Below are 23,588 nucleotides of genomic sequence, written 5' to 3' on the forward strand. Positions count from 1 at the left end.
TTCCCAAGATACGGCGGGCCAGTCATGCGATGAAGCAGCGAACACTGCCAGGAACATTCATTTTGCCGAGCGTGTTGAGAGAACATCAAGCTACGGGTGGCTGGAGACCCGCGAGACGAAGGTACATATATATAGCCCGAGCCGAAATCTCGGAGCTCACTGTGCTCGGGAAGTGCATGAGGCATGACCAAAAGAGGCAGTTCTTGGTGGAATCGAGAGAGACTCTCTTTTCCACCGCCCCCAGAGCTAATCGGCGGTTGGACGTCCTCTCAACTTAACGGTTATCGAGTACAGAGGTTTGCTTCCCGGTGCAGTGTCAAAGGTCGATGCTTGCCGCGAGCAACGGCTCAATCGAGACTTTGGACTGGCCAGTGCGATGGTCAGGCACGGAATAGAAACGCACTCAAGAAAATCTATAGGTCGGCGATCGGAGATTAACAGGATTTCAACAGGGATATCGTACTAAATTAAAAAAATACTGCGAACGACAGCATAACTAGAACACCTTTCCAACCAGTAGCTAGCCCTGAGCCGCCGCTGCGGCCACTTTCGGCTCGACGCTAGCGCCCGGGACACTGGCATGCAGCGCCTCGTCATCGATCGGATCGATGTCCTTGTGTATAACCTTGGGCTCGGAGAGGCCGTAGACGGTGATGAAGGCCATGCCGAGAAAGGCGCTGATGCACGAAAACACCAGGGCCACGATGCCGCGCGCGGTGAAGCCGCTCGGCAGGGCCGGCTCCTGCTTGTTCTGGCCGTCGAGGTCGAGCGGGTCGGCGTCGTCCGCGGCCGCGTTGCCCTGGATGGGCACGCCGGCGGCGTGGCACACGTCGTAGTGCTGCTGCGGGATGTGGTGCGTCTTCTGGATCTCCAGCGGCGCCTCAATCAGCACCATCGCCAGGCCCTGCGACAAGTGCCAGTCGATGTGGCAGTGGAACATCCACACGCCCGGGTTGTCCGCGACGAAGCGGATCACGTAGTATCCCTGCGGGGGCAGGACGAAGGTGTCGCGGCGCGCCGGGAAGGCCGGGAAGGCCGAGTGGTTGTTGGGGTCGTAGGGCACCGGGTCGCCGGCGAGGTAGTCGTAGAAATGCGCGCCGTAGCCAGGCGCGCGGTCGATGACCTGGAAGTTGTGGCCGTGCAGGTGGAAGGGGTGCGAGCCGCTGTCGGCGTTGTTGAGCACCAGCTGGACCACGTCGTCCTTCTTGAGCACCATGGGGTGCGTGTATTCGCCGTAGATCTCCTCGTTGGTGGCCAGTCCGCCCGAGGACAGGACCGTGTAGAGCGTGGGAACCTTCGGGGCCGTGTAGGTGATGTCGTTCAGGAAGGCGTAGCCGAACCCGTTCCGCAGATTGTCCATGATGACCGTCACGTTGATCTCGAAGTCGGGATCGGGCAGCAGCGCCATGTGGTCGTACGGCACGAGAGTGATGTCGTCGAAGGGGACGAGCTCCGACGAGGCATCCACTGTCATGACGGCTTGCGGGTGGGCGGCCTGGGCGTTGTACTGCAGCCAGTTCGTGTTGTTCAGTTGGAGGTCGGGCAAGATCACGTCGAGTAAGTCGGAGTCGGCCACCGTCACGATGGGATAGTTCTTGTCCGTGGTGTTCTTGGTCGTGAGGAGGATGGTGTACCGCTGGGCCACGGCGATGTACAGTGTCTCGGCCTCGGTGGGCTCGGTGTAGACACCGTCGATCTCGACGATCTTGAAGGTGTGGTCTTCGATGTAGAAGAACTGTCCCACAAAGGCCCCGATGTTGATCAGCCTGATGAGATACGTCGTGTCGGGCTTGACGGGGAGACTGGAGTTCTGGGTGTCATTGAACAGGAAGGACTTGGGGACGGGTTCGGCACCCGTGGGGTTGTAAAGCGACAGAAACCGGATATCCTCCACAAAGTCATGATACCAGTCGCTAATGGTGATGGTGAATTCTTCGTCGTAGTCTTCGTTGAAGAACGCATCCTTGTCGTGGACGATCAAGGCCTGGCGGTAGCCGTCCGGATAGCAGAAGTCGGTGTGGCAGTGATACCAGTAGGTGCCGTTCTGGTCCACGGTAAAGTTGTAAGTAAAGCTGTACCCGGGAGGAATGGGACACTGGGTCACCATCGACGGGCCGTCCATGTTGCTGGTGTTTGTTTGGAACATGCCGTGGAAGTGGATGCTGGTGTTCTTGTCGCCGAGGCCATTGAACATGTTGACCACCAGCCGGTCGCCTTTGTCGACCTCGATGACGGGCAGCGGCCACTGCCCATTGATGCCAATGACTTTTCTCTCGGCCAGGCCATCTGGATTCGCCGTTACCCAGCTGACATTGAAGTCGTATGTGACCGTTTTGGCCGTGGTCCAGCCGGTGAGCAGCAGAACCGCCAGCGAGACGAACAGAGCCTGGACAAGCTTCGCCATGGCCGTGGGACTCGAAAATCTTGACCGCGACAAGGCGTGCGTGCGGTAAAGCTTGGGCAGAAGCTTGCCAAGGGCTTTTCAGACGACGAGGTCTTGAAGGATGGACGTTGCCCGACGTCCCCAAGGGAGCCCGTTTGGTTTTGAAGGTGGGAGTCCGGTTTTCTACATACCAGTCCGGGTTGATCCTAGGGCTCGTAGCTGAAGAGCCTTTCTGGGGCAGCCCGATGCCGGCGAAGCCCCTCCATGGCTGGGAAGTACCACCCTTGCTGCGCTGCTCCTTTGCGTTTTTGGGCGAGCTCGCCTAGCCTCCGTGGAAGAAGAGTTTTCTCACCCATGTTCCGGCCCAAAGGCCGTAGTGGTCACAACAGAAGAGTGTTTGCCCAATCATATCAGATAGGGAGGAGTGATTAGATCAATTAGCGAGTGGCCCAGACGTGGCATCAAAGTTATCTGATGGCGCCTCAGGAGACTGCCCGCCAATGCTTCGCCGCGCTGCTGCCACCGCCCATCCGAAGCATCCACTACCGTCCAACTGCCATCCACATGCGCCGCTGATGGCCGTTTTTCATGACAGCTGATTATCTTATCTTTTCTCGTTATCAGATGATCAGTTGCCCACCTCGACCAGCTCCGCTAACCCAGGGATCCTCTTTCTTGCTGCAGTCCCAATGCGCCGTCCAGTTCCCCTCCCCGAACTTCGGCCAACTCTGCTGCTCCCACGGCTGTAAAATATCTGTGCCAATGCCCTCCCATTGGGATCGTGTTGGTTGCTTCCTGAGCTCCCCAAGGACATCTTTTTCTTGGTGTGACCTTCCAAGCTCTCCTAAGCTTTTTCTTGTCTCCAGGGTATACATACCGTAGCCACCTTTCGAGACCTCCATTGCCCTTTGCTCTTGCAACCCCCATCCATAGTCTGAGCATTCTCCTGTCATCTCTTTCACCATGACCAACGTCTTCGGCGTCCAGGTCTTCTTCATTGTATTTCGAGAATGTCTCGAAGCCGTCATCATCATCTCGGTGCTGCTTTCCTTCTTGAAGCAGTGCCTGGGCCAACCCTCCCAAGACCCAGTCATCTATAAACGCCTAAAACGACAAGTATGGGCGGGCTCTTTATTGGGAATTCTCATAGCCCTGATCATCGGGGGTGCCTTCATCGGCGTCTTCTACGGCTTGGGCCATGATCTCTGGTCGCAATCCGAGGATCTCTGGGAAGGCATCTTCTACCTCATCGCCAGCATCATCATCACCATCATGGGCCTGGCCATCCTGCGCATCAACAAGACAAAGGAGAAGTGGAGGGTCAAGATTGCACAAGCCCTCGTGGCAAAGACCAAGCACAAAGACGCAGCGTCAAGAATGGGCGAATGGGGCCGAAGATATGCCATGTTCATCCTGCCTTTCATCACCACTCTCCGTGAAGGTCTCGAAGCTGTTGTCTTCGTTGGTGGTGTCTCCCTCGGGTTGCCTGCGACCGCCTTTCCCATCCCGGTCATCACCGGGATCCTTGCTGGCCTTCTTGTCGGCTATCTCATCTACCGCGGCGGCAACTATATGACCATCCAATACTTCCTGATCGCCTCTACCTGCGTGCTCTACCTCATTGCTGCGGGCATGTTCTCCAAGTCCGTCTGGAGCTTGCAATTCCATAAGTTCCAGCAGCAAGTCGGCGGCGATGTTGCCGAAGAGGGGGATGGCCCGGGCTCATACAACATTGACCAGACCGTCTGGCACGTGAACTGCTGCAACCCGGAGCGTGATAATGGCTGGGATGTCTTCAATGCCATTCTCGGCTGGCAAAACACTGCGACCTACGGCTCCGTCATCTCATACAATGTCTACTGGATCTTCATCATGCTGGCCATCTCTTGCATGCTGTATGAGGAGCGCACGGGCGCGCTTCCCCTCGAAAAGGCCTTCCTCCGGTTCCTCTCCAAGATCCCCGGCTTCAGAAGCTTCGCGACACGCCATCTCACCAGGCTCACCGCGCCTAAGCAAGACGCCGAACATGTCATCGCCCAGGTGCAGAGCCACACATTCACGCAGAGCCTCCAGAGACCCTTGAGTGCAAAGTAGAGTGGAGAGAGTGATTGGCCTACCTGTTTGGAATTCACGCGGGTGTGTGGCCGGCAAAGCAACAGAAAACGGTGTCGAAAATGGAAAGAAGTCTTCCATGATAGTGTAGTAATCCCCGGGTCGAAGTTTGGTGGTTTGGTGTGTGTAGCTTAGGTACAGGCTTTTAGTTCGACTTTACCAGACAAAAATGCAAAATCCTGTGCATTCCCAAATCCACAACATGTAGGAGAATAGACACAAAGATCCAACAGACGGAGGAGGAACACATCGCCGAGGCCGTAGAGGTATTTGGTTGGAGAACCACGTGAAGACAGTCCAGCATCTTTGCGCAGGGGATGTTTTCGAGGAGGTCGGTGGAACTCGGCCTGGAAAGGGAAAATTACCAGGGCGCCAGGCGCTCTCCCAAGGGTGAGCGTGAGCGGGAAATTTTGATCGCTGTTCAAACAACAAGGGCAGGGAAGAAGTTTGCGCCCTCACGCCATTCGGTCCAAAGCGTAACTTGAAGCCCCAAGCCATGTGATTTCCACCGTGTCGCCCGTCGCCTGTCGCTGCATCTATCCTGGACACGCTAAGCAGCCATAAGCTCCCGAACCTGTGAATGAATCCGGCACTTCAGGTCGACAGACAGGAGCGGAGTGGGCCAGGTGTGCCATCTCCTGCTTCCCACCCTCCTCGCTTGCGAGACCCCTTCTTTCCCGGCCACATGCTCACGCTGGTGGAACCTTGGACATCTCATCAACCCACCTTGCACCCCATGCATCCCCCTGTCACTCGTCTCAATCACACCCCTTCGAACGGGCCAGACAATCATTATCTTATCTGATCATCGCCCCTTTTCCGCTCAGCCTGCAGGGACTGACTTGGTGGCCAAGGATGCATTGACCACTCAACGGATAGTCTCTAGTGTTGATCGGTCGATGCTCCAGACATGTGTACCCTGGAATCCGCCACCCTTTCGCCCGTTTGGAGCGGGGAGGGTCGTGGCAACATCCTACAGAATGCTCTTTCAGTTGAGTACTGCCGGGACCCCCGCTCTCGAACTGGAAAACCAAGAGCGCCCATTTTGTTTGAGGCGAAACCACTCTCTCGTTCATGGAGATGGCATGCTGGATGAAATGCTTCCTCGAGTCTCAGCCGTCACAGTAGCTAGAGGCGAAGCCTACCTGAGGATTGTGGGTCTTCTCGAGGTCAGAGCTCTTTGACTTCGGGTAACGGCATCAGCTTCTGATAATCGCTTTGGCCGCTAGAAAAAAAAATTGACAATAAAGCGTGGGGTGGTTTCGCGAATGGTCGCGTGTTGGATGAGGCCGGCGTCAGAAATCTAAGGATAGACATCTGTTAGTCCCTTTTTGGTTGTCTATTGCCACTCATAGTCCAACGGTGCCTGAGTCGCCTTCTGCGACGACAAACTCCCTTGAAACCGCTCCGCGCCCAAGTGGCGGACCCTACAACGTTCTGCAAAGCGATTTAGTAAAGCCATTTTTTCCACAGACCGAAATCGGACCATGATGCGCCTGATCATCTCAGGTCTGTCTCATGACTCTTGACTCTTTTGTATACTCGCAGAGCCCCACTCTAGTCATAGAATCGTGGATTCTAGGAAGGGGGTATTAGGCTCTGCTTTTACCATGGTATCTTTTTGCCATGCCGAGCATAGACCGCACGGACCTCTGGGTCTCAGCAACCGCGTCAACGAGTTCTAGCAATCCATGAAAAATCCGGTTCCAAGCTGGTCATTGTGGTTTGTCGCCCTCTCAATAAGACCGAGCGCAGAATTACCGACGTCCAAAGCCTCAGCATGGACCGCCAAGCTCTGGATCAAGTTGCCCTCATCGCAAAATTGGTTATCGATTTACCGTAGCAGTTGCGAACCCCTTCGAATGTATATTTGCGCAAGCTGGGTGCAAGAGAAGACAGTTTGGCGAATCAACATAAGACGCTCGATGTCTCTGCGGCACTTTGTCGCGCATTCGCCTTGGAGGACCTTGATCAAGTAGACAGGGAAACATGATGGGCAGGTTGCCTTCCCACCATTGACAGCGACCACTTGTTCTCAGTTTCCATCACTGCATCCGCGCGGGGGGGACGGCTTAGTTCAGGTGTTTTGTGTGCCATGAGCCTTGGTTTCTGTTGCACCTCCCCTGAGACTGTCCCGGACCATACGAGCGGCCCCTTGATCGGGAGACATCCTTAATCCAGGAAATCCGCACATTCGCTCTCCCAGTTGGCTCAATGAGATAAGTCGTTTGCATCAGGTTGCTCAGATTTATTTGCCTTCGCGCCTGAACCATCGCAGCTGCTGTGACCTACTCATAGTGGCCTTCTGCGCCTAGTCGGTATGCCTCCCCATCTTCTCGAGCCTTGAAGAAGACGCGTGGTTCTTTCACTGAAACGAGGATCTTTTCAGAAGGGCTCCAATCGTAGAAGTCTCTTGTACTTACTCAAACTATCTCGAAGGCCACAAGTCGACTTTCTTGAGGTGGAAATCTGTGCTTCGTTGGTTTCCGCGCCGATTCTGTGCCTTGCAGCGGTTGTAGCCACGCATAGTATTGGGCCAGCAGACCAATATTCGTCAACCAAGGGCCGCGGTCTGCTCAAGAGCATCCTGGCGTTCGTAGACTACCAGGGGTGGATCCAGGCAGATCAATGCTTCTATCTGTAGCCATGTCCTCGCTGATGTCTAGTTGCCATACACGTGTTCTCGCTCCCGGGACAGTTGTAGCTGTGATTTCAAGTGAAGCATCTGGTGAAGAGACGACATGGTGAGTTCATACGCGAAAGCCCCAGCCTGTCCCAATAATGTAGAAACGCCTCGATGCGACTATCCCGCTATATTGTCGGCATACATGGTGGTGCTTAAAACTTAGCACCAAAAAATGCAGCTCGAAGCGGACAGGATGGACTGTTGTGAGAGTGCCCCGGAGAGATACGATGATATGCTACGGCGAAGCAGTCGCCAAAGGCGCGCACAAAAGCACGTGCTCAGGAATGCTAGGAAGTCACGTGCTCGGATACTTACATTTATCCGTCTCCGGAGAGCATTTGTTGTTACACCGTAGCCCCGAACTTCCACCAAACATTTGCGGAAGATGGATTATATCGAAGTGGACCAGCCGAAGGGGCATATGCTCGATACATGAGCTTTGAAGGATGCAAACGCCAGTGAGCGTCCTCCCCCACATCTGATACTGTTTCCGGCTTGATAAGCGTTATCTCAAAAGCGCCTGACAACCTCTCAGTAAGAACGTCTTTTGATTCGGCTGGCCTCTCACGACCTCGATCAGGTAAAAACTTGCTGTCCGCAGCCCTCTGGCCTATACCAACAGTCCAATAACGCTCCTCCGGGAACCTCGATGGTGCCGATGGCCAACCCCTACGCGCCGCGACCTGTGTTAAAAAGAGATGACAGCAATGGAACAAATCGCTCTTGGGAATTTCCGCGAAAAGCCAAGGGAAGGGATGCCCACAAAAGTCTTTGAATACCGAGACGCACAAAGAAGCAGAGGAGTCGAAGCACACAAAGTTAAGTGGGATACCACAGTCATCGGGACCGGATTGCGAAAGCGGAGAAGGTTGGTATTGAGGTAAAACACCTTGGACACCACGAGCGTTGATCGATGTCGTGTCGTCTGGCCCTCCTACCTAAAGCTAAACTTGCTCAATCTCATTCTTGGTGATATCGTCGTCTGCAGTGATCGGTCTCATTTCGAACATGGTTCGTCTCATATATCTCATTTGCTTTTCCATCCATCTCTCAAAGTTCTCGATGTCAACCACGTCTTTCTTGCAATCTCCCGACCTTCCATGGTCGGTCTCCTCAACTACTTTACGATATGCAGCATCAAGCTTTTGGGCTTCGGCCCGGAATCTTTCTGCGAGCAAATGCAGACGGTAGCTGGTCCACTGATAATACATCTCCGACAGTCGAGACTTGTTTCGAACATTCATCAGTGAAGAGTCGTCCAGCAGCACAGGGTCCCGCGGCCTGAATGAAGCCACGATAGTGATTCTCTCAGGCATATTGTCGACTGGAATCGCCATGTGAGACACGTGCCTGCCTTGGAGAACCACCGCGCCGCCCTGATGTGGTCACCGAGTTTTGTCAGTGACAAACACCTCAAATGTTGGAGGACTTTGGAAGTGAACTCACCATCTGTGGTGATCGGACTTTGACTGTTTTGCCATCACCTCTTTGAATCTCGGTCTCGCCACCTTTCATATACCTTGCGTCTGACAACATCACAACACAGACAAATGGATATGAGTCGCGATGCCAAGGGACGATGGATTCCTTGGGAGCCGCTGGAGGCGCTTCAGGCTCTCCCTGAATAGTTGACGTTGTGTCTACCTCAGGAGCCCCGGGGGGAACAATTGGGATGTTTTTGACTCCTGCCAGACCGTCAGGTCCCAGTTGGAGGTTGGTGTGGCAAATTTCAAAGTCCATGACAGGTACCAAGTCGACTCCTGCTAGATCACTGACTATCTTGAGAACTTCCGGAGAGGTCCAGAACTGATGAATGAAAGGGGCGTATCTGGGAGCCATCCCTCGAAGTTGAACCGACTCCGGTCTTGTACTATACATGCAGTTATTGAGAACCCCATCAGACAGCAGCTCCCGGCGGTGCTCGAGAAGAGCCTCCTCGGACAGCAAGGGGAATGGATCGGTCGAGGCAACCTGCGAAATCGGCGAAGGAGGCAGGCAAAGATCTTCCAGCGTATGAATCTTCTTTGGCGGCACATACGCGAGATGTTTCACGGGATCGAACTTCTTGATGGGTTGCTTCGTGATGTGCGGCGTCAGAGACTCTGTTGCCATGTCTGCTGCGCAATATTCCAGAATTCCTGGAGCCATGGTGTCTGTTGTGATATGTCGGCGTGCTTCAAGATCGGAGGAAGTTGGAAAAGTCGAAGAGATAACGGTGAAAGAGATATGGAAGCATATACAACTTGGATTGAGTACAATAACGCCGTGATATATGTACCTTTCTGAGCACCAATACCTGAGTACCGGTACCTCCCTATATGGCCACGATACGGAACCAGTTTGTCCTTTGGACGGCAGCGCCCCTTTGGGAAGTGGAGCTATGCCATTTTGGTGATATACTAGCCGCCGAGAGCCACCAAAGGTATTTGAATCCCTCCCTTGCTTTGTTATACTTTGATTGAGATGCATCTGACCAGCTTAGCCGCCTTGCTATCAGCGTTGCCCTCGCCGTGGTCCAGTTATTGATCACACTGATGCCCTATCAGCCTGGCCCAATGCCCAAAAGGGTTCACCCATCCTCCAAAGATTGAAGATCACGCCCTAGGACGCTGCCTGTCCAGAAAAGGCGAATCCTTGATTGTACGGGACCATATTTCTGGAATCTCTTCATCATTGAAAGGTGAGCAGCTCAGCACAACTGTTTGCGGCCATCTCCACCTTCACAATAACGGCTTTGTCCGAGAACAGAAATATGAGCCGCAGATAAGAACCGCACATCAAGATGAAGGATACCGCTATCGTCTACGTGAAACCAAACATGGTTATACAATACAACAAATCCGGTTCCTCGGCGGTTTGACAGAGGCCGGCCTTTATTTATGGTTCGACCGCAGCGCGAGAGAGGTGCTTGTTTGACGTGTAAGCGGAGGTAGGTGCAGCTGACATGCGATGAACCCGTCCTCGCGTACGTACAACAACTGAACTTTTCTGCAATTGGACAGGAAGAAGAAATGTGATCTGGGAAGACCTTCATGCAAGAATTGCGACCGCCTGAACATTTCATGCGGAGGATATAGGCCACGACTGCTTTGGGAAGATGACCCAGTACGAGAAGGCATACGGCGCCGGGGCCCGGTCTCGTGCCTCCCGGCTTACATATCCCGGAATGTCGGTGCACGCGGTGGGCTCGCCCGCGCGCCGGATATTGAGGAGGAATATCCTGGTATAGGTGGTTTGCCTCGGCAGGAAGACTTCGTGGACCGCACAACATCAACGGTTCCGCAACTGAAGCAATTTCAACGGCCACATGGCTGGCAGGTTCCTGGTACAATACCGTATCTTCCTTGCGCCGCAACCAGGAACTCTTCTCTCGAACGTGTCCTTTGGGACCATTACATCAATTGCTTTGCAAGAACATATCCAACGCACTCGGAAACAGACAATCCGTTCCTGTCATGCCTCGCTCCTGTTGCCGTCGAATATGAACCTGTTCGCTGGATTCTGATGGCTATTGCAGGCCTGCATGCCAGGTCAAGGAATCTGCCTTCTTTGGATCGCGAGGTCTCCCGTCTGCGACTTCGAGCAATGAGACATTGCCACCAGATCTCCAGCCGCACTCCGAGACCTAATCCCTCAGGGTCAGACTTAGAGAACCACGCGATCACGAATGGCAGCTTCTGGTTTCAGATTACAAATGTGGAATCAGATGATCTATGTCTGGTTACCACAGCTGTCTTGATGGCAGTCTTCGGGAAGCTGTCCGGCGAAGTCTACGCCAATATTCGACCCTATCTGGAATTTGCGCAAGAGTTTTTGCGTCACGAAGGTGTTGCCGATCATAACGAAGAACCTGCTAGAACACCGCTCCATCTATTCCTTCACAACCTGGTTTCGTACAATCAACTTTTGGCACTGGTAGCTGACACAAGATTGACCTCAAGGTCCTGTGGTAGCTCTGAGTTTGCATCCACAAATACGTCGCAGGGGACGAGGCCGAACTTTGCGGCTTTACTCTATCGGATCAGCGATAACGTCCAACACGTTTCATCCTCTGACATCGACTGCTGGGATGGGAACTTGGATTTTCTCCCAAGTTTCAGTATGAAAAGAAAAGGTGCGCAGCACGTTCGCGGCTCCGACGTTGGCCTCACGCAAGAATCGCCACCCCGCGAAGCAGGCAGGGGAAACGGTGCCAAGGGGTACGAAAAATTGATTATAGGAGAGATATACCGCATCTCGAGCCGAATTCACTTCTTCAAGCAGCTCAGAGATCGTGATGGACTATCCGATACCACGACAACCCTTGCATTTCCGCCATTCATGGCACACAAACAGATTAAAAAATATTCAAAATGCGCCATACACCTTTTCCGCTTGTTGCCTGACGATTCGCGATTTAATACGGCCATACTCCTGCCTCTTGGAATAATTGCTCCCGAACTAAGTTCTGAACCAGATCAGACGTTTGTCATTGAAAAGCTGAAAATGCTCGAAAAGACGCAGTGCTTTGATGTCTTCCGTATTTTCAGCCAGGATCTTCAACACAGATGGGCTCGTTCCCGCACTACTCATTCAGCTCCTCTCCCAACCGCTTCTTCCGAAAGCCCCGTGAGGTTACTCGGTTGAATCCGCTGCCGAATTCACGAAATTTCAAGCACACCAAACGGTAAATGAGCGATGCAAGAGGGAAACATGTGTTGTTGCTGTGACAAGTGCTCAGAGTTATGCATTGTAGCGGAAGCAGCAGGGTTCGATATCTACCTTCCCGTTATGTAACGAAAGACGAGCAACAGATTCTTACATAACCGTTGGGATCACCATTGTTGATGCGGCCTGCAAAGGAACGATGCTCGCGATAAGAGCTGAGAACAATCCATGGGATACAGCCCTATGTGGCGCATGACAGTCAACTATATTCTCAGTGCTCTCACCGCATCGATACGCCCAGACCTGGTCTTCCTTGCTGCATATGCCGACCGACCTTCTGAACATACTACATGGCTACCCAGAATGAGCCGTTAGGCTCAAAGCGTGCCACGATCAGATCTTTGGCATTTAGCGTCTCCGTGCTGAGTCACGCTCTTGCAAACTGAGGGTGGACACGCAAACGTCCACATAAGCGATCCAATCGCAAGCCGAAGCGTCACAAGTGGTCGATGACAGTTGGCGACGCCTTACTGGTCATCGAATGCCACATGAACACCTGGTCGAGCGTTCATGTTCCTGGTGCTCTAGAATATGAGTGCCTCCTCGATCAGATAATTCATCGGCAAGATCACCGTGTTGTATTATGTCTGTTGTAAGAGCAATTCAGACTGCTAAACCGGGAGATTCAATATGGCAGGACGTACCGGAAGATGCATTCCGTCGAAGGGTCATTGCGCTCTCTGTGGCAACGAAGGGTGTCCCGGGCGACTCGAAACATTCGGGATCACGGTCAAGCAGTACTCAAAACTTGCCTCCATCGACCGAGTCTCGATTATTATCCTTCAGGACCGAGCAGCGCCTTGCAGATGATATTGCATTTATCTTGGCAGCCCATGAAGGTAGTGAAAGTGTCACTGCAGTTTGTGTGGAGGAGATTCCAGAGCCTCCGGGTCTTACCATACGCGTTGGTGCAAATGAAGGATTGCAAGGGAAGGCCAAGACTACATTGCAACAAATATGTGAATCTCTGATGTCTTGTGCAAAGGGCGGTTAGTATAGACCTCACTGGTTGCATCCTTCGTTCTAACGACCTCGCAGATATGAAGCTCGAGGAGTGTGGTTCGACACTGTCAAAACTGGTATTGAGTTTCTCGCAGGAGCGCATTCTGTCTCGCATGCGATTATTCCTTGGGGAGCTTCCTTCATCATCTATTTCAAGCAGGAGGGAATCAACGAGCTCTTCAAGGTCGGGTGCTGAAAAGACGTTACGCCGAATGCAAGCTGCGGCTTGTACACCCGCTGCCAACGATCTTGTCAGAAAATTATCGGAGCTGAGGAGGGTGTTTGAGGACGTCCTGGGCTCAGGCGATTCATCGCGCGGATGGGAGCTGCAGGAAGTTGTCAAGGAGAGCTTCGCCATCACAACTTCCGAAGGACAAGTGCCTTTCCGCGTTAATCTCGAGAACGCTGGTCTGAATGCCCAAGAATGGTTGAACAACAAGTACATTACGCAGATCGACAAGCTTGGCGCGTATCACCGAATTCCACAGACCTTGACCAGAGAAGCTCGCAGGAGGAAAACTAGGCATCTGTTCTCGAATATCAAGCCGGCTTTCATCGACCCGTATGAACCTCGAATGAGTTCTATATCTCTTACCGGAACGAAGGTCCCTTGTTACGTCCACGCGGAAATACAGTTGATTGTACATTATCTTCTTTCAACGACTCCGATACTGCCCCGAGTCATTGGAACCAGTAAGGAGGCATGCTTCCTGTGCCATCTATTCATCAAAAGGCTCGGGAGTTTCGTCATCACGGCTACCCACGGGCGGCTATATGACCAGTGGACCATTCCGGACCTTGCAGAGTACTTGCCAGGACAGGTTATAGCGCTGAGGACGGTTATACGGAGAATGAATCGTGACTGTTCACTCCTGGGAAGGAAAAAACAGCCGCGCCGTGGTCATCATCACCTCACGAGTAGACAGAACCTGTACGAAATGCCGACATTTTCCCCTTTGTCCACGCTGTTGAGCGCAAGATTCGACACGCAGTCAAGTTTGCTGCCAGCCGCAGATGAAAACAGTGAAGGCATTGAGAGCTCTTCCGCTCGGCGTTCAAGGACTTCGGCAGCATCGGCAATCCCAATCTCTAGTAACGAGGGGTCTCCGCCACAATCCGACGGGGGAACAACTACAACTACAGATTCTTGGTGGAACTCGAGTCTAAAGACAGAAACCCGAACCCTCGGCGGCAGCGGCACAGCAACCAAACCAGAGCACCATGATGTAGTCTTGGGCGGTGGTCACTCCGAAAGCACAGTTACCAGCTCTACTCTGACGTCGAACAGCCGCATCCCAACCGGCGTCAGCCCAGACAGACCATATCTTATCAACCTCCCGGACCTAGAAGTTATGGTGGAGGTCCAGCCACCGTGCAATGGGACTATAAGCTTCAGCACAGGCGGCCAAATTGACAAGAGCACGGCAAGTCACCTCGTCAAACTTGAGGATCTCTCGGCAGGAGACGAGGTGGGCTTTCAACGATCTGAGAATGAAACTTCTGTGGTGCTTCGCCTGCAGCAAGGCGGCGGTGATTTGTGCTGCATTACACTGGAGTGGACATGAACAATGCCATGTTCTATCGGCGCATCAATGCATGTGGGACTGGGAGGAAATCGAGCATTTGCCGCATCTGAACGACTTCCTATTCGTACATGAATTTCACCCCCAATTTTGTTGATATTGCTAAGTGTGATGAAGCCAGTCATGAACCAGAACCAGAACGAGAATTTACTTCACCAGCCAAACCTTTTTACCAATAGTACAAGGAACAGATGATCTCGGAGTTTCAGAGTGATCTCGGACACCCCTCAATTGGACCGCGGACAGAGTAGACAGTCAGAATGTTTAAGTTGAGCTTTGCACGCCAAATGCGGTACCAGGAATTACTATGCATCATTCCCTTTTGGTTTCGTTTTGTTCTCTTTCTTGGGCAGCCTCTGAAATCCCATCCCGAAGCTTGTGAGGAATGCGGCAGAGGAGGCGCCGACGGCGAGATACTGAGCCAAAGTCAGTTCGGATCGCATATAGCAAAAGTCGAGAGTTACAACTTACGAAAGTCGACACAATGGCGTGGTTATATGCGCGGAGTACACCCTCCAGCTGACCACGGGGCACGCTTGATCGCACCGCAGCAGCCCCGACATCGATGACTGTCTCAGGGTTAATGCCGGGAGCATAGGTTCTCAGCGATGACCGGAGGGAGTTGGTGAAAATTGTCTCGCTAACGGCAAGGAAGACCGACCCTCCTAGATACTGCCAGAAGAATACCTGGGAGGTGGCGATGGAGACTTCCTTTGGTGGTAAAAGGTTCTGAATGGCCGTGATGGGCTAAGGAATCAAACACTGCTGTCAGTCAAAGCACACTAATTGTCGAGAAGGGACTTACCATTTGGACCACAGAGCCCCTTCCTGTCCCAGCAAGTATCTGGTACCCGATCCAAGGTCCAGCGCCAGTGGAAGGAGTGAATGTGGTCATCAGCCCAGATCCAATGGCGGTTAGGACACAACCGACAAGTGCCCATGGGGTGCAATAGCCAATAACCTGGACTTTACAATACTGAGTAACACTCCACCAGATATGAGATACCGCAACCTACCTAATCTCCCTGCCGCTATGCTCCCAATAGCCTGCGCAATGGCGGTCGGAAGGACCATGACTCCGCTCATCACTGGACTCGCATCCTTGACGACCTGAAACCATACCGGAAGATAGTAGCTGAGTGACAGCAACGCGCCAATCTGAAGGAACGACGTGAAACATCCAAAGATCACAAGTCGGTTCTTGGCAAGAGCGGGAGGAATCATAGCCTTGTCTCCCTTGAAGACCTCCCAACCAGCGAACGTGGCAAAGGCGCCGAAAGCGCCACAGAAAAGACCGATAATGACGGAAGAGTTCCACCGGTACTGGTTGCCCCCCCAGATCAAAGCGAGCAGGAACATGATGCAAGCTGGTGCGAATATGGCGAAACCGACGAGGTCGAGCTCTTTCGTGATAATGGTCTTGAGGTTGCGACGCACTGGTTCCTTCTTGATTTGTTCCGGGATGGGCAACAAGAGCAGCGCGCTTATAACGAGGCCGCTTGGGGGCAGATTGATGTAGAAGCCTGTGAGTGTCAGCACATCCGAGAGAAATGAGCAGCAAGCAATCACTAACACCATCTCCAGGAAACGTTTTGCGTCAGAGCCCCACCGACTAGGGGACCGATTATAGTCCCGATCCTATATTCAGGTCTGAATCAACAGCAGCGCTAGAGGAAGAGGACTGACTCGCTGTGTGCTCCTGCAGATCTTTGAGCATAGTCGCGGCAAGGGTGGCTTACGAAGTCAGGCTAACAGCGATACCTATGAGCACTAAGGGCATTGTTAGTTGCAATAACCTTTTATAGCGATATTGATGGACGTGGGCTTACTTGGCCGATCTTCCTTGGAAGCAGCTGCAGCTATCACTGCAAAAGCGCCGTTGATAACGCCAGCACCACCGCAGCCTTGTACTGCTCTTCCCACAATTAGGGCCTTAGATGACGGAGCTGTGGCACAAACGAGAGCCCCGATCGAAAAGATGGAAGCAAACATGAGATACGTGTGCTGAGACAATGTTTAGCACTGAGAGATTTTGTCGAAGAACTGTTCCTCCCACCTTTGTAGGGAAGTGCGTGTAGACCCTGCCAACAAGAGGCTGCATAGCACACCTATAGACCGAGTAAGACGCGGTGTCCAGGCGAAAGAGCAGGCGGGAGTACTCACGTTGCAACGAGATAAGCACTTCCGTACCAGCCAATGTCTTTGAGAGAGTTGAAATGCGTTGTAATCTTCGGTATTGCCTGCATCAAACCTCTCAGCATACACCCGATCTCGCTCAGTCGACATGGATAAGCCTCACTGTTGCAATGATTGAACCGTTCAGGGCTATGAGGAATGTCGAGACAAAGACTGCGGCGAAGAGGGCATAGACTCGACGACCTAAAAGATTTTTGGACTCGGATATTTTGTCTTGGTTCTCCTCTGAAACGGGCGATTCATTCGTAGTCGAATCGTCCATTTTTGTTGTCCGCTCGGCTATGTTTGTGTCTCGCCCAGGGCTGGCGGACTTGCTCTCTAGATCACCGTCCTTGGACGAGATCTCTGAAGCGGTCATAGATGCCATGTCGGATCTTATCTCATTGATCAATGGGTCTAGAGAGGCAGCGTAAGTCTGCAGTCTGCTTTTATGCTATCGCTGAGTCCATTGGACGACTGCTCCGTGTCCGATGATATCCACAGCCTCGACCCACTGAGAGACTTCTCTGATTGGCTGATGAGACGGCGAGGCTGCAATAGCCACCCCGTCTGACGGCCAACTTCTCCCAGTCTAATTTGGACTGGACTGTCAGACGAATATTATTTTTGTCCAAGGCTGTCGATCGCTCGGCATCGGAATTTCCGTTTCCTACGTTCTACTTGCTCCCGGCTTCTCCTTTTCCTCAATTCTTACCTAGTTTTTATTCAGAATGTAGCGTCGGGGAACATTGATTCCTTCTTTCCTTCCGTGCGCCTTAGATGTCCTTGTTATCACAGATAGCCGAGTACGAGCGCCACGATATGCCCCAATCACCACGTCAGCTAGATGACTCTAACGGCATCCGTGCTCCGAGAGCCTGCGTACCATGTGCCGCCGCTAAAGTACGATGCGAGACTGAAACGGGACAAACCTTTTGCAGGCGGTATGGTTCCAGCTACACTTGCACGGAAAATGGCTCACTGATTATTGGTTGGCTTAGTTGTCTGAGGCTGAAGAAGCCGTGTCGCGCGCAGCCGCCTGGCGCTCACAGGCGCAAGCCCCAACAGAAATCGTGGGTGAAGACTTTACTTGGTGTCATTTGATCCTCCGTTGACGGACTTGCCTCTGCTAGAGATGTCACGCGGCTCGAGCAGAAGCTCGATGGGGTGGCTGCGATTCTGACTGCCTCCGATCTTGGAGCCTCGAAAGTCGCAGGCGCCCCGCTACAGCTCCCCACTCAACCTTTCCTTTCGTTGACTTTGTATATCGATCAATTTATCAAGAGCAGTGACGAGGCACGACTCATGCTAGATGTGTTCCGGAATGAATTCATGCCTCATTTTCCCTTCGTTATCATTCCGCCGCACATGAGTCTCGAGGAGCTCCGGGGAAAGAAGCCCTTCTTCTTCATGGTTGTCATGATGATAGCCTGTCGACATGACGTACCCCGACAGACAGCACTAGGGAAGACGCTCAAAGAAATCATAGGCCAGAAGATGATGACTCATGGTGAGCAGAGCTTGGACTTGCTGCAAGGGCTTCTCGTTTACTTGGCATGGTACCTTTGTCCATCCCATCTAGCAAGGAGGCTGAACTAATGTCATAGGTATCATGTCAATCTCCATCTCGGTGGCCAACTCACGGTCGTTGTCCATCTGGTCATGTCGGTGATGATTGATCTCGGCCTAAACAAACACTATACTCCTCGAAAATACGCGAAGCCTCAAAGGGATTATTTTCACCTGGACCGACACGAGACAGCAGCGCGAACGTTGGAAGACCGCCGAACCTATCTCGGCTGCTTCTACATGACTTCTGTGTATGTATCTCCATGAGAGATTCCGTATGAGAAACTTCATTGCTGATGCTCGAATACCAGGGTATCGATGACCGCCCGAGATTTCGAAGCCATCCGATACACCAAGTACACTGAAGAGTGCTATACAATGATATCAGAAGCACTTGAGTATCCTTCAGACAGTTACCTTGTCCAACTAACCAAGCTGAACTATCTTGGTGACAAAATAAGCCGCACGATAGTCCAGAGAGAGTGGGACTTGTCTTCAGGCATATCCGCACCAATAGGGGCTTACGTAAAGTCACTCGAGGCCGAGCTACGCAAGTTCAAAGTGTCCATGTCTCTTGAGCTCCCCCAAAGTGGTGAGCTTCCCATTTTTATGAACAGCCCAAAGACATGCTAATGATGGGCCAGTGCCACTCCTCATGCACTATTATGCAGTCGAGACATTCCTGTGCGAAATCGCATTGGATGACAACGTTCCTGCTTCACGATATGGGTCTTTCTCCGTTACACGCCTTGACATGCTGTTCGCTTGTCTCACATCCGCAAAACACTTTTTTGACATATTCCATTCTCTGCCTGCTTCAACACATTTTGACCTACCCTACTCCACATTTACCATCGTCAGCCATCTCTACGTGGTCCTGTCGAAACTGTCTCTTTGTATCCACGACGGCTGGGACCAGAACTACGTCGCGTCATATTTAAACTTCCACGACGTATTGGACCGGTTGTCGAAGAAGGCTGAGGAAGCTAGGGAGCTGATTCTGCAGGCTAACCAATTGGCCGATTCCGCGTCTTCTTCAAACACCCTGCTACGCAGTGTGCCGCTGGTCTGGATGACGGTGACCGCCAAGGTTCAAGATATCAAGGCGGTGCACGATGCAAGGAAAGCAGAACAATCGAGGAGGCCTCAGCCGGAGAATCCAACCTCTGATCTCGGAGCCGAACTGCCGGGACTGCCGAGTGAATGCGCAATGCCAGATACGCTCAGCTTCTTTGACTTCCTCGACGAACCATTGTGGCAGAACTGGGCGTGAAAATTGGGACCGGGTACTCCCCGCCTTTTGGCCCAGGGACGACGCTATCGCCTTCACTGTATGTTGGATGTTTCCTGACCCCAATGAAACGTGGACAATGATCGGAAGGCTGGATGCGAAGCCAGAGAACGTCTCCTGAGACGGGGTAAGTCACCTCTCAAAGCGCCAAACCCGCTTGATATCAGCGGATGGAAATCCAGCAGCTGCGGCTCTAGCTGCGTGGAAGACACTCGATGGCATAAATCGCCTATCTACATCAACATACTATTATACTCGTGTCAGTATTAGTGTGAGACAACAACCATGCCATCTTCATTTCTGTCACACGATCAAGCACTCATTCTTGGGCTCTGCAAGTTCACATTGAGCACAGCAATGGTTCTATCCTTTGCGGTTCGAAGTTAGCTCGAGTGGGATCGAACAGTAAAATAGCAACGTCGCATTTCGATCCGATCCCTGAACTCACCAGTCGCACAGCTTAGCGTTTTCGACTCCTCTCAGATCAAATCGGCAATCTAATTCTCATCATACGATTGGGCTGGTGAGGATATCAGAGCGACCAATTGGCTCGAAGATGTACGCAAGGCAACGTGGGATATTGCTTTGTGGGAGTACCTATGAGAAGCTCACGACCGTGTTCGGCCACAACTTAGGCTGGAATATACCCATCGCGACTCGGAAGAAAGCCCATGACGCCCTCCCCAAACCCTTCCCAGCCGTTGAAATCCGTCACGTACTTGGTGGCAGCCTTGAGATAGAAGCCGTCCTTCTCGCCATACGTCTCGGCAAATGCCTTGATGGCTCGCACGACCTTGAAGAAGTGGTCGTCCAACGCCCACCGGTGTTGGAGCGCGCTCTGCGTGATCGAGTCCCAGTCCCGGCCGTTGGTTTCGACGGATTCGAGGCGTTCCAGTCCGAAGGAGAGTCTGTTTTGGAGGATGTAGATCAGGATGGTGAAGAAGGCGTATTGCCGCAGGATCGACACCCTCCTGTCGGCCGGGAAATAGTGGAACAGGATCCGCAGCGCGTGGGCGACGGTCATGATGTGGGCGTAGAAGAAGTCGTACTTCCCAACGCCATAGTCTGAGGGGCTGATCGCCAACACAACCGAGAGGTCGCAACACTGTTCGAACTGCTGGACGGGATCGGCGACTTCCCAGGCGTTCCAATGCTCCATAAACGCCTCGAAGCGGTGCTGCAGCACGATGCCAAAGTTTACCGTGCCGGGGAACTCTACGATTCCGTCGAATCGCCGGTCTTGCTGCACGCGTTTGATGACCTCGGCGAGGCTGCGGGTCTTGTATGGTGGTGGGATTGGCGGGGGGTTGTCAATCAGTCCGTGGCACACGACGTACTCGGTGCACCCGAGACTCAATGCCTGCGTGACGACCTCGGGGATCCGGAACTCGTATCCATACGCCAGATGTATGAAAGGGTGCCCGACTTTGACATAGTTGTTGGTAATGGTGTCTCGTAAATTAAACAGAATAGGAGGAACTTACGACCGCCGCAGAAGCCATTGATGAGGGGCTCATCCCCCGAATAGAGGTACTCTTGGACAACTTTTTCCCAGTCTCCGCCGTTCTTCTGTACCTCCTCGTCGAAGAAGTCGACGTAAGCCACGGTATACCTGCGGACAGAGTTAGTGACCAACACATGCCCGTCGAAACAAGGGGCACAAACTCCTTGTTCCCGAGGAACTGTCTCCAGTTCCCCCTGGTGATCTTGTCACCCCGGACAAAAGTCTCGTCGATCCGGACCAAAGACTTGATGTCGTGTTCGTAGGTCTTGGTCAGCTGCTCGCCATCGGCGCCCAGCACATATGCAGAACCTAGAAGCTGTACAGCGTTAGCTAAATCATGCTCTTGATCGTAGCACCTCTATTTTTGGCAAAGTCCGTACATGTGGCAGATGGCTGTGGAGGATGAGTTGTGGATTCCGCAGCGGTGCCACGGTCGTATGGCCTTTCTCGAGCAATCCTCGCAGCGTCTGTGTGCGGTCGTCGGACAGTTCATAAACATCGTAAATTGGCGCCGGCTCCAGCTCCGTCCTGTCTGTGGGCGACGGAAGGCGCACGGCCTCGCTGTCAGAGACGGTGGTTGTCACTGTGTTCGACATGTTTCGTTGGCGACCAGGCTCGTATCCCTGTTGTGGACTTGTGGAGAATTTCGTTCGAGCGTCAGGAGCAATCCTTATATGCAGCAGCAGACGAACCTGGTGAGGAGGGAGTTTCGGTTCCGTACTTCGTATCTTCCCGAAGGCAGGCCTAATGTCCCTCTTCGCATAGTAGTATTGGACCACCTTCGAGAAGCGGGGGTGGTGAATAGCACCATTTTGCTGACAGTGACAATACCGGAAGCATCGTGACCGGAAGTTGAGCTTGGCCAATCGGAAGCCTGACCGGGTGTACAGCATTGGGTGTGACGATCAGGAGACGCCATATCCTTTGCGCCGGCGTCAAGGTATGCTTGTCTGGCGAAGCGGGCAAAGATAGAAAATGATCAAGCTGTGGGAGGAGATCATCTTTGGTGGCTTGTGCATTTCGGCTGTTTCTAGGACCGGTCCCGTCGCTCTCGTGGGCTGAAGCACCTACCCCGTGTACACTAGAGGTTGTACGAATCCCTCCTCTCTATGGAGTGTCTGGCCTTCATTCTAGCCCCTGATTTCTAGAGCCTTGGTCTCTCCGGCCCGGTCGTCTCCTTCCAACCCCAAACTTATCCCACAGTGTCAGGTTACAAAAGTATACTCTAATGGGCTGGAAAGCCAAAAACGCTGCATACACCATGCACGGCTGGTAATCGAGAACAAATCAACAATGCATGAGATCCTGCCCCTGCCGTTGAAATGTCCGTGCACCCTAATGTGGTTCTAAAGAAAATGATAGATGGAGTCAAGGTGACGAATTACTCACATTCGGAGTCCCCCACCGAAGGCGCCATATCAGCACCGTCTTCGTGCCAGACCACCCCGTTTCGTAGACCTATTATCGACGAGATCGTGAATCGTCTTCAAACCCAACAAATCACTTGTCCCGCGACCTGGCATTTAGCTTGGTCCCGTCTTTTCTTCTTCGCTCCATTGTCTGAACCCCTCCCGCACCGTCCGATCTATCTCATCCTGCGCCAACGCCTTGGGCATGGTCTCCCAGCACTTTCCAAGGCAGGATAGCATTGAACTCTGGGTCTTTTTTCATCCTTAGAAAGCTAGCAAGTGCTTCTTCCCCAAACACTTCACTGCCGGCCTCGTTGGCTCTGTAGGTGACATCAGGCCAACTGAGTATTTTGGTGAGGATATCAACGTGGAGGACTCTATCATGATGGAGAGAGTCAACGTTGCGCTGTCTTCTGAAATGCCCGCCGGAGCGGCTGGGTCTCGTTCCGCTTGAGGCTGGGTCGTTGTGGTCATCGTCTCTCGGTTCAACATTGGTAGGTTATAAAAGGACTTTGCTGGATTCTGAATATTGCGTCAAAGAACACGGTGCCCGTGGGCAGGTGACATTCTGTGTTTGTCGGGTGTAATGCGATTGTTGCACATGTGAAGATGCTTCGTTCCTCCGCCGCGTATCTGAGATAAACAGCAGATATCTACGTGGAGCAAAGTGTCCTGGATCCGGCTCGCGTGCGCATTGGATTCGTGTACATCGCAGCAGTATTACCTCTGGCGCCGAGTGCACCGTCGGTCAGAATGTCGCCTGTAGCCGCTGCGAACGGTCACGACGACAATGTGTTCGCTAGCGCAGTTGCGCCGGGAACAGAGTAACATAAGTAATAAGACCTACAATGATGAAAGCACGACAAACTCGACATCATCCCAGAGGCCATGACCGGACAATCTGCAGTGGACACTCGACCCTCTCACCAGACATGGCGCCAGCGAGTTTTCCCATGCTTTAGTGACCTTTTTTGAAGAAACCCAGCAGATTGCAACAAGCGAAATTTTGACTTGAACGCGTTTGGGAAAAAGGAAATGTTGAATGGGAATTTTGGGATTTGATTGCAGAAGAAGGACAACGCCATCCTGGTGCTGTGCTCGAAAAGGCTAGCAAGGGCGGATTAGGCTGAACTTACAGCATCGCTTACCTGCACTGGGCCTCGTCGT

At 52.7% G+C, this 23,588-nt stretch overlaps 7 protein-coding genes across 7 annotated transcripts; 4 read left to right on the top strand and 3 right to left on the bottom strand.

Moving 5' to 3' along the window:
- Window positions 1-98: 98 nt before the first annotated feature.
- Window positions 99-2,654, bottom strand: PV07_02672 (uncharacterized protein). The gene has a single exon (XM_016389301.1). The coding sequence runs from the start codon at window positions 2,402-2,404 to the stop codon at window positions 521-523; it is 1,884 nt and encodes a 627-aa protein (XP_016251203.1). The 5' UTR covers window positions 2,405-2,654; the 3' UTR covers window positions 99-520.
- Window positions 2,655-3,079: 425 nt separating this feature from the next.
- PV07_02673 (uncharacterized protein) lies at window positions 3,080-4,907 on the top strand. The gene has a single exon (XM_016389302.1). It carries the CDS (start codon window positions 3,347-3,349, stop codon window positions 4,475-4,477), a length of 1,131 nt encoding a protein of 376 aa, XP_016251204.1. The 5' UTR covers window positions 3,080-3,346; the 3' UTR covers window positions 4,478-4,907.
- A 4,467-nt stretch (window positions 4,908-9,374) lies between these two features.
- On the top strand, window positions 9,375-11,807 carry PV07_02674 (uncharacterized protein; the record flags this gene model as incomplete). The annotated part of the gene is made up of 2 exons (XM_016389303.1): window positions 9,375-9,603; window positions 9,664-11,807. The coding sequence occupies exon 2, from the start codon at window positions 10,686-10,688 to the stop codon at window positions 11,805-11,807; it is 1,122 nt and encodes a 373-aa protein (XP_016251205.1). The 5' UTR covers window positions 9,375-9,603; window positions 9,664-10,685.
- A 664-nt stretch (window positions 11,808-12,471) lies between these two features.
- PV07_02675 (uncharacterized protein) lies at window positions 12,472-14,455 on the top strand (the record flags this gene model as incomplete). The annotated part of the gene is made up of 2 exons (XM_016389304.1): window positions 12,472-12,877; window positions 12,927-14,455. The coding sequence occupies 2 exons, from the start codon at window positions 12,472-12,474 to the stop codon at window positions 14,453-14,455; spliced, it is 1,935 nt and encodes a 644-aa protein (XP_016251206.1).
- Window positions 14,456-14,571: 116 nt separating this feature from the next.
- PV07_02676 (uncharacterized protein) lies at window positions 14,572-17,036 on the bottom strand (the record flags this gene model as incomplete). Its single annotated transcript, XM_016389305.1, has 10 exons — window positions 14,572-14,889; window positions 14,945-15,220; window positions 15,279-15,439; window positions 15,490-15,996; window positions 16,047-16,111; window positions 16,213-16,243; window positions 16,303-16,477; window positions 16,530-16,581; window positions 16,637-16,713; window positions 16,773-17,036. 10 exons carry the CDS (start codon window positions 17,034-17,036, stop codon window positions 14,779-14,781), a joined length of 1,719 nt encoding a protein of 572 aa, XP_016251207.1. The 3' UTR covers window positions 14,572-14,778.
- A 459-nt stretch (window positions 17,037-17,495) lies between these two features.
- PV07_02677 (uncharacterized protein) lies at window positions 17,496-19,853 on the top strand (the record flags this gene model as incomplete). The annotated part of the gene is made up of 6 exons (XM_016389306.1): window positions 17,496-17,551; window positions 17,650-17,721; window positions 17,782-18,207; window positions 18,256-18,468; window positions 18,529-18,809; window positions 18,862-19,853. The coding sequence occupies 6 exons, from the start codon at window positions 17,496-17,498 to the stop codon at window positions 19,488-19,490; spliced, it is 1,677 nt and encodes a 558-aa protein (XP_016251208.1). The 3' UTR covers window positions 19,491-19,853.
- Window positions 19,854-20,139: 286 nt separating this feature from the next.
- PV07_02678 (uncharacterized protein) lies at window positions 20,140-21,636 on the bottom strand (the record flags this gene model as incomplete). The annotated part of the gene is made up of 4 exons (XM_016389307.1): window positions 21,393-21,636; window positions 21,174-21,328; window positions 20,993-21,120; window positions 20,140-20,933 (listed from the first exon to the last, which is right to left on the bottom strand). Exons 1-4 carry the CDS (start codon window positions 21,606-21,608, stop codon window positions 20,140-20,142), a joined length of 1,293 nt encoding a protein of 430 aa, XP_016251209.1. The 5' UTR covers window positions 21,609-21,636.
- Between the last annotated feature and the right edge of the window lie 1,952 nt (window positions 21,637-23,588).

Source organism: Cladophialophora immunda, assembly GCF_000835495.1.
Source record: "Cladophialophora immunda strain CBS 83496 unplaced genomic scaffold supercont1.2, whole genome shotgun sequence".
NCBI classification, from domain to species: Eukaryota; Fungi; Ascomycota; class Eurotiomycetes; order Chaetothyriales; family Herpotrichiellaceae; genus Cladophialophora; species Cladophialophora immunda.